The sequence below is a fragment of the Varroa destructor genome, unplaced genomic scaffold (assembly GCF_002443255.2).
Source record: "Varroa destructor unplaced genomic scaffold, Vdes_3.0 BEIS01000004.1, whole genome shotgun sequence".
Taxonomy (NCBI): domain Eukaryota; kingdom Metazoa; phylum Arthropoda; class Arachnida; order Mesostigmata; family Varroidae; genus Varroa; species Varroa destructor.
In genome coordinates, this window is record NW_019211457.1 from 39844962 (window position 1) to 39856501 (window position 11540).

Here is an 11540-nt window from a genome sequence, read left to right on the forward strand (position 1 = left end):
ACAGTGTTTTTATAGATATCGTACAGAGAATATTTAATAAGGTTTGTTTGAATAGTCATATTAAGACTTCACTATAAACAAAGTAGAAATAAGCACCATTAAATTAATTTAATCGATAAGCATGCTTTTTGCTAGATGTTTGTGATTGACAGAATTGTAGAACATTTATTCCCCCCATGCATACTAGATGCTTCAAAAAAAGTAAAGCAACGGAATGTCCATAAATGTTAATGTTAATCAGGTGTTTAAAATAAGCTGATAACACAAAGCATGCGATATGCGATAGATGTGAAGCCCGATGTTGTTTCGACGTTTACCTAGGCAAACAACGTTAGCATTATTTGAGTTCGCTAATTTGCTGAAAATGTAATTCACATTGTGCGAGAACATTTTAGATGTTCATTAATCATAGCGAATAATATTTCAGCATCTTCCTATAGGTTGAATGAGACTTTCCGTAAAATTAATGCCTTTAAAGACTTCTAGCTGAGTTCCAAGTGCAAAGAATGACCAAAAAAATACTCTTGCTTTGGCCGCTAAAGGTAGATTGGTAGAGTATCTGTTGCTGAATTTGCCTTATGGCTAAACTGGATTTGAGTGCAAGATACCGATTGGGTGCTGAAATGTTTTCCGCTGTAGACTAAATGGTGATCAGATTACCAGACCGAAAAATTTATCAAGATGTATGTTATTGTCTATATGTGAGTTCAGTTTCGAAAGTAGAAGGAGATAGATTCACGGATGAAAGATATCACGTGTCATGTTCTAGCTAATGCACCCTAATAGTAGTTTGTATCAGTCGCTGATATAGAATAGAGACTTGAGGTAAATTAAGCATGTAAATATTTCTACATATAATACATAACAATAAAAAAGCTATCAAATTTGGATTTTCAGTGATTACAATTAGAAATAAATATAGGCAGCGAGTATAGTATCGTTATTACCTACAAAACATCAATTTTAGAGAGAAATGTAACCTGTTTTTATTTAGAACTAGATGTTTCGAATTGGTTAATTAGAAAATAATACATAAAAAATATATAGTTAGTAACAGATAATTATCTTAATAATAAAATAACAGTATTGATAGAAAAAATATTCACATAATGGGAAGTATCGTGAAGAATATTTTATATACTTTCATTTTTATTAAGGTGTATGTGTACACTAGCAAGGTAAATTACGCCACATCTCACATCTATGTATTGCTGATCTAAATTGATAGTCGTCGTCATGACGAACGCCATTTGTGCTGAACATCTTCTAGTGAAGAAAACCGCAGAGCAGTGTATTCACATATACTCATTTATTCGCCATAATCATATTGATATAAAAAATAATAGCAAATTTATACAACCAAACAAATCACGTAAAGATGTGCAATAAGCCGAAACGTTATCATAATCGAATGATAAACAAAGCAAATTTTTACATGTTAAGATATGTCTGCTGCTTATCACTATTCATGCAATTACCAGTGAATGCTTATTTCGTATTGTCGAAACAATTAATGGCAACCTATGAATTATGTCAAACTAGATTCGAACTATGTTTTCATACTTCTCTGGTATTTTTCCTGTACGTTTTGATAAGCTTATTCACCAATCTGTCATCTGATAGTTACCCCTCAGTCCTCGCGGGCGGCAGTTATTTTCCAGTCCGTACTCCTCATGGGCTACGAAAGGGATCTCCCGCCAAAAGTTTCAAACAAGTATTTTTATCTCATATGGAATAACTTCTGTGCATAATTAAAAATGTAAGCGACCATTTGTGATTACGTTGATCTTATAACACTTTGTATTGAGAATGCCATTCCATAAATGGCTATTCCAAGCAGGTTCTTGACAACAATATTTATGGTGATGAAAAATAATAATTCTGGACGTCAACAAAGATGAATTTTCGCTGAACAGAGAAGGAGAGTTCACTAAACGATCCTATTCGGCTCATACAGCTTTTCCAATATCGCTCGCGCTCATCGAGCTCATGATAACACTCTTATTTGTCCTGAAATTGTACACAAATTCATAAAAATTCCAGAATTTGGTACAAGAAAACATAGCATGTTTGTCTTTGAAACACATAGCGTGAGCTCCGTTATGCGAGAAGACTTATAAAATTAGAGCTCCGGGCAGATGACAAGATTCGAGAACAAAAACAATGGTTTTCCAATATAGATTTATACTATATAGAATCGAACAAACTACTTACTTGAGCATTTTGCGGTGACCTGCGGTAACCGACATAATCAGCGCGTAATGTTTGTCCGAATAGAACAGATTGAAGTCAAAGTTCATCCATAGAAATTGCACCATTTTATCATCCTCGTGCTCACTCAGGATACGCAGAAACTCAAGCATTGTATTTCTATATCTGTTGATGTAATCGCATTTAATGTCACATTGTCCGCCTGAGCCTACTTGAAATTTGACAAGTACTCCTCGAACAAAGCTATGGATCTTGTCCATTTGTATGAATAGGGACCTGGATAATATAAGGAAATTGGTAAAACGAAAACAGTTGATACGGAGTGTACACAATTTGCAAATCAAAAATTAAAAAAATACAGTACTTCTGTGAAGTTTTAGAAGTCTTTCAAAATGCGACCGTAACAGAACCCGCACATGATTTAGCAAGTGGTGCTTGCTCTCTGTTTTAAGTTCCTTCATTAACTTCATGTCAACCTTTGGCGGTTATTCGCCTTCAGTTTCTGTATGTTTGTACATGACATCGATAAGTAAGGGGATCCTCGACAAATACTAAATACTAGTAATGAATGAAATCTCAGAAAACAAAGTGAGAAAAACTATCATGTTCTTATCAAACAACGAATGTGTCTCATGGCAGCGTACATGCGAGAAATCTCTACAAACCTAAGGTGATTTCCTGCCGTATCTTCTCCTTCCAAAAAAAGACCTCTGAGAAGGTTTTCGACAAACGCATTGTGTGCGTCACTGAGATCGTCCACTGATGTCATTGCATCGATCCGTCGTTCAAGTTCGCCCCAAGCAGTCGTCACGACCTAAGCCAATCGAGAATGCGGTACACTAGGTTTACTTCTTACACTAAAAGGGTTTCGCTAACCAATCAAAATATAAACTCAGTTTGATGTTCACTTAAAAATCAAATTAAAGGTTAATCTAGTACAATTTAAGCAAGATTGTGATGTTGTATTTTTGGCTTCATCTGAAATTCTATGATAAACGTTAAACGATGCTCGAAGACAAACAACAGATAAAACGACGTTTATGACGATCGAATACTAAGGTTACTGATGATATAATAATATTGGTGATAAAAACGAAGAAAATAACAAAAGGTGCTGTTGTTGTTATTTACAAGCAGTGCCGTGGCAGCTCATAATAATGATGTGTTACACGCATGTACACGTAACAAGATACAACGAGTTAATTTATATATATTATCCTATGCATGGGTGGCTCACATGAGCGAACTGGTATGACTCCAAGTTGAGAACGAAATTCATGACTTCGTGCAGCAACAAACGGCACTGACTTAAAACGTTGGATTCCTGGTTGGTCTTTGGTCGAACCCTGCGTAACAGAGTTAAACAGGTGCAATTAGTAGCGTTTCATTGTGCGTGTGTCACACACATACTCGATAAAGCAAGCCTCGGATGTGCCCGGTTATGTGATAAAATACCGTAAGTGGAGCTGGATATTCCTGCAGTTTACACGACTAACTAATCATCGATATTTTAGAAAATTAGGAGTTTACTGAAAACTGTATTGGAAGACAGCAGCTTTGAACTAAACGGATATGTCTGAACGTTGGCTTCCAGTTAATACCAAACTTAACGTAATCTTAATAGCTCATCGAAAGGTCTTTTCCGTAGAATTTTTCGACAAAAAATAAACATGTTGGTAATAGTATTATAAAATAATTGAGTATATTTTTAAAATATAACGAATAGACGTCAAATAGCTAACAGCTCTTATTAGTCTAGCTTTCAAATATGGACTTTACATTGTAGACTTACATTTGTAGCTCAGCGCTTAGTTCGGTAAATAGAAACGAAAATTTTCGAACTCGAAACAGATGCGCAAAGATCCGATTATAGAAAACGAACGACTTGTTCTGGAGCACCTGGAAAATCGACAGTCCAATTGCTAGTTAGAAAATATATACACGACAGATTTCTGTACGTATAATTACCTATAATAACCTTATTATTAGTATATATATAATTACCTATACTAATAACAATTATAATGTTTTAAGAACTTTATTAGTTTGCACAGTATGCAACTAGAACGATAATTTTTCTTAAAATCAATATACGTTATTCTTGAACGGAACTTCATTTAGTCATGGATTTCCGCCTGAACGGTTGTAACTGAATTGAATGCCTGTAAACGAATTGTTAATGCAGATTGTGTCATTAAGAAAACGAGACAATAACTCTGTCAGATTATACTGTCACGTACGTATGACAAAGGCTCCCGTAATTTGTACTTCAGTCCAAAGCTTTCAAGGGTGATCGGGCCGCCAGAGCCTCCATCAAAGTGAACACCAATAAATGCGGAAGCTTCCACCTCGGGCAATTCAGGTAGCAAACGGTATACCATACGAATAACTTCAGATCGTTCCACCTCAGTCAACGTTCCCCCAGAACTTTCACTTAGTTCGTCGCTGAAACTCATGGAAGTGTTAATTAACTTCTTCCCAAAATTTGTGTTATTTCGGAATGCATTTTATGCGAGCTCTATCTTTATTTTGATAACCACTAAAGTTGCCATCTAATCTTTTACAATAAACCCGAATTCTATAACGCCGATATTGTTGTTGGTATGAAAAACTCACCTGAGGTTACTTAGCAAGGCTTTACTGAAAACGCCGTCATAGAGTAGTACAACATTACGAATGAGCTGAAAATCCGAATTAGACCGTATATTATTCCAAGGTGTTCGACGTATATAAATGAAACCAATATTACAGTATGTAAATCACTTGTTTGTATTTTATCTACTCGTTTGGTCCATTAATAATAGTATATAGTGTAATGCACCTTTAAAAACCGATGTATACTTTTCGAAAATAAAAAGATTGTTCTCACAAGTAGGTGGGTCTTGAGATGAAATTTTTCAAGTATAACGGTCTTCATTCGCTGCATAGCTAGCTTATAAGCAAAACGCAGAAACCCCCGCGGATCCATATTAGGTTCTATTCTTTTAGCAGAGCATTCCTGATCCACATCGCCAGCTTCAGTCCTGAACTCTACGGCACTGGACTTATCCTCAACACCCATAACGTGGGCAAGCTGTCGTTGTATTTCAGCCACTCGGTGAACGTCGTCCGCCTCTTTTAAAAATACCATCGCCTTACCCACGGATAGAATCTTATTAAATCATAGAAAAAAAGAATATAAAAATCACATTGATTGTAAATCACGTAGCAAGTCAATCAGGAGGGCACGCATAGAAGGATGAGAGAACTTCTATTTTTCCAATTATTTACCTTTTTATTTATTTGTATTATCCAAATCCGATGAAAGCCGCAATTATTGCTAGGAATCGAAATGGGCAAACAAACCTTTCGAGTGTCATCTTCATTCAGAAATGCAGGAACGTGGTCTTTCTGAATTGTGAACTTATCGTACCACAGATTCGATACGCCGTCCCGTCCGACGTCATGTACGAAGAGGTCCCACTTCGTGTTTGCTAGCTGGCCCCGTAGCATCCATGCTCGCAGCATTGCCAGCCAGGGCTGTAGACAGTGCCGTAACAAGGCGTTGGCTATTTCATATTGCGAACTTGCTTGGGGCGAACATGCCGCCTGTACATATAAGGCGTCTAACACTTGGTTTCCTAAATAAATAAACAACGTCAACTTGATAATGATTACCAATATTTAACAAAGTCTCTGATAGTACACAGCTGCTTCATTGTTAGCTCGAAATGATGATTTTAGATGTTTGGAATTTAATGTGGGATTCATAAATAAATTCACCACTCGTAATTTTCTTGTAAGATAATAGATATAAATTTAATTTTCAAAATAAATTTGCGACATACCACTGAGAATATTCGCTCTCTGGATGAATGAGTTACACACATCCGAAAGAAGATAAATCAGATTATCTGGTTGGAGGCAGAGGTAGTCGAGACGAGCCAGGCTCAACTTACCCTGAGTATTCATTTGCTCGAGGAGGGCCACCAGACTGAAATAGAAAAAGAGATGAGGTTTCCACAATTTAAAACAATGTTACTTACATACAAGATGAACTAAGACTCGCTTAGGAGAATCACTGCATTCGTAAATGGTTTTCTAATCTAAAAATGAATTACAAAAAAAACATTGTCAGCTAATGCTAATAATGTGGTCTAAATATCTTACCTATTTGGCGGTTTTTATTATTTCTCGAAGTAGAATTGAATAGATTTATACTAGTTTGACAATCATACTCACTGTTTGTGTCGTATGATTTGATTATCGAGAGCTTCAGCAAGCCGCTGCACAACTAATGATCTACTCTTGGCAGAATGTAGCTGAAACTGTGTTAGTTGAACCAGATTGTTTGCGACCTCTTCCGCCGCAGCAATTCGGCAATGCAACTCACTGTAATACTGAAAACCTGTCGCTTCGCGGCATGCTTCTTCCTTCATCTAGGCCAAAAATAATATTATACTGATTAAATTCACCATATTGAGTTTCCTGAGATTATTCCATATCTGCGCTTTATCAGCCATTAAAAACAGCATACGTATTTATGACGAAGATAAATTTGTTTTTGCTAACTGTTGAGTATTATTATTATCTAAGCGGTTACAATGCTTCATTGTGTCAAAACGAAATTTTGCGAATGAAACCTTGAGAATCTGTTCAGGTCCTCGAGCAACGAGTAGATTAAGAATATTTCGAATGACGCTTTTGTCGCGTTGGCCGTCATCCAATAGTGGTGCAACGGACACATTTTGCTGACCATTGCGATATGGCAGAGCACACGGTGTTGAGAGGGGGCGACTCACTGGGCGGGAAACTACACAGATTTAACAAACCGCATTCAAGCATTATGGTTATTATGGTTACAAATTAAGTCGTTCTATCTTAGCTGCGATTGAATGCTTTTTATTGATATTCCTTCTCTTCGGATGAAAGATCTTTGAAAATATATGGAGACTTCCTAAATCCAACGTAAAGCAGCGGTGTTAGAAATTCACAGTAAACCTCAGAGCAGGAGAAAAATTATAGTAATCCATACTACATTGAGTTCAAAGGCAAATGAAGTACTTTTTTACATTGCATGTTGTTGGCGAGAAAAGAGAACACGGATTGTATATTATACAGATATGTGTAAGTCAAATCGCCACATACCTCTACGCCGATTAAGTAGCTCGTTGAGTTTTTCAGTCTGAGCTGCTGCAGGAACAACAAAAGAAGCACTCGTATCATCAATACCACTTCCTAGTGCCAATAGAAACGAATACAGTGCCGTTCGATAGAAAATATAGTCCTTTTTGGAACTACTTAGCAGCGACAGACGGCCGCTTAGAGTAAGGAATTTGTCCGCAGCCCCCGAATTCTTCGACCTACGCACTAGATATAAGAAAAAGGGACAGTTACGACTTTACAAAATTATCGCTATTTTTATTATCTGGTATCATATATTTACCTATCTATAATAATGACGTGTAATATAGGTATCAGATACTGATGACAGGACTGCGCATCCATAGAATTCAGTACCTACATAGAAATTATAGATAAAATATGGTTTAAATGCTTATTTCTTTTAAAGTAAACGTTTTGATTGATTTCTATGATAAAGAACATCCATGTGCAACAACCTTGGCAAGCTAGACTTTACACAAGGTTTATGCTAAGTATTTGTCAATATTAAGTAAGACTGCTTCTGTCTATTTCAACTCTCCATTGTTGGAACAGGGACAAAAGTGCCGTGTAAGTTGCACTCATACAAGGCCGAACGGCGTTGGTAAACATAATACTACCATGTGCAAAAACCGGCAGCTGTAAAAATATGGATACGTCGTTTGGTAATTATTATATAATAAGGACAAATTAAGATGAGATATCTACGTAAAACATGCGTGTACCATTAAGCGTGTGAATATCTACTTACAATGCTCTCTGATCTTCTCGATGTAGAGGTTTTCATCTATGTATGTATTGTCAAATCCCGTCGATTTTCTGTACGAAAAAGAATAAGAATTAAGTTATTTAGTTTTTCTTTTTTTTTCCGAATAACGCCTAGGCTCACATATATATTGAGTTCTTAAGGAACTACTGATGTTTTTTCTAACTGATAATGTTGAAGTTATGTGTTTCAGATAATACAGGTCACGTCGGATCGGCGGCGGCATCGATGAAAGCAGATTTGAGAATGGTAGATGCTCTAAAACTGAAAAACCTTTAGTCTTCACACTTGAGATAAGGCGCCTCAAATGTGAGCGAAATTTCTGCAAGCATATGCTATACATTACAATTTTACCACAATAAAGACACAAGTGGTGTCCAGATCCATAGTAAAAAAACAGTACATTCTGGTTCTATTGCTTCTGTGCTGAAAATTTAGATATATAAAATGCTCACCGGTCCATCGTTCACGAGAAATGTTAATAAAATTATTGCGAAAGCTCAAGGAGATCGATACGTACGACATTACTAAACATGCATCACCAAACTGTTTTAAACTATCTAAGAAAAGCTGGCTACCAAAAGGAGCTTGACACTTGAATGTCATACGAACTGACGTAGAAGTCTTTACTTGATCGTGTTTTTATCTACGAAACTCTGCAGAAACGCAACGAAATCGAATCATTTTTAAACCAGTTAATAAAGGGTGATGAAAAGTATATCACACACGGTAGTGATGTGAAAGAAGAAATGCTCCGCAATCTGTGGCAAAAACAGAACTAACGCTAAAAAAATGTCACGCTATATGTTTAGCGACACCGAAAAAGAATCTTACATTATGAGCTGCTATGAAATGGCAAAAGGATTCATTCGGTCCTCTAACCTCTGATAGCAACTAACAAAATTACAATAAGTCATTGAAAAAAATCAGCAAAACTTTGTGAACAGAATGGGCGTCGTCTTTCATCGTGACAATGCCAGACCACATACATCCCTAACTACTCGGCGAAAATTGAGAAGCCTTCAACGAAAAATTTTTAATTCATTCGCTATATATATATATATAAATTAATTTGTGTTTATTAACAAACATTATTTCTCCATGTAACGATGGTGCTAATAATTCATATGTTGTACACCCTAAATTTTAGGAATTAAATTATGCGTAATGTGATTACGAATAATCCCTATGTACACAACACCAATGATAATACAATTATGTGCCATATTCTATTCCTTCTAATTTAAAAAAAAATTTTAAGCTTTAGTAAAATAAGTTTTTAAATTTGCTAATGCGACATATTTATACTTAAACGACGAAGTTAAATACTTTTGAACCAACATTTGTCGCACTCGTTTATAAATAAAATGATAATGATTATGAGTGTAAAATATCTAATTCACTTCAAGTCAAATTTGGATTAGGTTATGATATGATGTTGTTGTCGACCTGAGCATCACCTTTAATTTTTTTCCTCTAAGGCGTTCATTAATATAGCTCATATTAAAATTACATTACCTTCCTTTAAGCAGCTTTTGAGCCACTTGATACCGTTTATCAGCAGTTTCTGCAATAAGAAAAATTTACCAATCCAAATATTCAGTTAGTACGAGATGGCACAGGGAAACAATTTATGGTTATGTAAAACGTGAATGTGGATAGCGAAGATTGCTGCTCGATTTATCCGAAAGCGTGCATATAACTCACAATGGACTGCATCATTCTATCATCGATATGAGCTGACGGAATTCATAAATTTTCTAAGCGATATATCGAGCAAGAGAAGGCTAGAACGTCGTATTCGTACGCAAATTAATTACCTAATTATATTAGTGCAACATCTATGCTCTCTATCCGTTATATTTGACATTAATCAACGATTTAAACAAAAAAAAATTTCCTGCTGACCTGCTGTTGACATGAGAACATACGAATCTTTCCATCGAAATCGTTCTAGCCCCGAAAACCACATTTATTAAATCGCTACAAATGCCGGAAGATCAGGGCATTTAACAACTCTAATCTGCATCTACTAAGAAATGATGACAAAACATATCTAATGGTACTCCACAGTGAAATCGCTCACCGCAACCATATTTTGAAATAAGCACTAAGATGTTCGAATTTCCGAACTGCAACAAACAGCCGTCGTACCTGGATCAGGGCTCATATGTGCACACAGCCGCTTCAAAAGCTCCGGCCATTTGTTCTCCTTATGATGCTGGCTCATGGTTTCGTAGGACAATCTCAGTAAGCTGCCAGAGATAAAGCTCTCTGAACGACAATGTCTGCTTGGTACACTAGTTGTATCAGACTCTGCGTAGATTGTCGTTGTCGCATCCTCTAAGATATCTGAGCTCCTGTTCACAGAGCAGGCGTCATCATTTCGTTGATCCCGCGCGCTTTGCGCCGTTAGCTCCGACAACGGGCGCGCAATACCCTGACGGGATCCGCCGCGCCGCGCGCTCTTCAGGCCACCGTCCGACATTCAGAGCAGAGCCACGACCACTCATTAAATTTCAAGCAAGATGGAGCCAGCAGAACACCCAGATGACAATAACATCTGAATATTTTTAGCAACAGCGGCAGCAAATGTTCTGCGGATTTTACCACACTCTTTAGCAGCTAAACGGTTGAGTAGAAAGCGCAGTAGATTGGCGTCTGAGGAGAAGCACTGTGTGACACTTAACACTAGCCAAACCTAAATCATTGATTGCATTCTATAATTGAAGATAGGTTAGGTTTGTGCAGCTAAAGTAATGTTCGCTTAAAACATTTCACGTCTGCTAGCTGTTCAATAAGTTTAAGAGCTAAAGGCTTTTTGAATTTCCCGCCGGAGCAGTTTACATGGTACGATATGTCGTGGCCGTGTGTGTATCGGTCAGCGAGTACGGTGCTGTTTGTAAACAAAATCACATCTAGTCTTGCTTTCCGCTGGAATTCTGATACGGCAACAACAAACAACTTTGCAATCGTTAGTTACGACCATGTTGTTTTCGTGTTAACTGCTTGATCTATAGGTGTATGTACGTTGACCACGCACTGAAACTTCTCTGTTATGTTATAACTAACCGATACATTTCACCGTGCATGCGAAAGGCCGAGACGAAAAGTGAGAGAAAAAAGACAATTATTTTTCTGCAGTTTGAAAAACATCGTGTGCACTATGGCTGATGATGAACTAGCAGCGATTCGCGCGCGGCGTCTGGCACAATTTCAGGCCGAAGTCGGCGGCCCCGGAGCACAGCAGCCGCAAGATGATGCTCAGCAAAGAGAGGAAGATATGCGAAATCGTATACTTCAACAGGTAGGAAGGATAACGGCCATGGATCGGATATAGCCGACAATGAGCTGACCGAATTTGAGAATCGAAAACTCTAGGTTCTAAACTCTATGATATCTTCATAAATCAATATATATA

At 37.0% G+C, this 11540-nt stretch overlaps 2 protein-coding genes across 6 annotated transcripts in view; one reads left to right on the forward strand and one right to left on the reverse strand.

The window, feature by feature from the left end:
* Positions 1-1286: 1286 nt before the first annotated feature.
* Positions 1287-10898, reverse strand: LOC111249964 (gamma-tubulin complex component 3-like). Of its 5 annotated transcripts, none has more exons than XM_022804474.2 (16): positions 10274-10898; positions 9638-9686; positions 8105-8172; positions 7339-7383; positions 6834-7003; positions 6433-6629; positions 6039-6184; positions 5557-5831; positions 5081-5362; positions 4828-4892; positions 4452-4656; positions 4004-4110; positions 3449-3557; positions 2877-3025; positions 2215-2487; positions 1287-2010 (listed from the first exon to the last, which is right to left on the reverse strand). In XM_022804474.2, exons 1-16 carry the CDS (start codon positions 10605-10607, stop codon positions 1950-1952), a joined length of 2535 nt encoding a protein of 844 aa, XP_022660209.1. In that variant the 5' UTR covers positions 10608-10898; the 3' UTR covers positions 1287-1949. The 5 variants fall into 5 exon arrangements, with proteins under 5 accessions (XP_022660209.1, XP_022660207.1, XP_022660208.1 ...); XM_022804472.2 differs by having other exon boundaries at positions 6150-6184; positions 7339-7560; XM_022804473.2 differs by having other exon boundaries at positions 2215-2376; positions 7339-7560.
* Positions 10899-11034: 136 nt separating this feature from the next.
* PDCD-5 (programmed cell death 5) overlaps positions 11035-11540 on the forward strand; it is a 2614-nt gene continuing 2108 nt past the window's right edge. Inside the window, exon 1 of the mRNA XM_022803272.2 lies at positions 11035-11426. Within this exon, the coding sequence (XP_022659007.1) occupies positions 11286-11426 (141 nt within the window). The 5' untranslated portion in view covers positions 11035-11285. The remainder of the gene's footprint in view (positions 11427-11540) is intronic.

Coding starts and splice junctions, on each gene's coding strand:
- LOC111249964 (XM_022804470.2), bottom strand. CDS start 10,607: ATGTCGGACGGTGGCCTGAAGAGCGCGCGGCGCGGCGGATCCCGTCAG. Junction 7,561..8,104: donor CGAGAAGATCAGAGAGCATT/GTAAGTAGATAT, acceptor TCTTATATCTAG/TGCGTAGGTCGAAGAATTCG. Junction 4,111..4,451: donor TACGGGAGCCTTTGTCATAC/GTACGTGACAGT, acceptor TCGATTTTCCAG/GTGCTCCAGAACAAGTCGTT.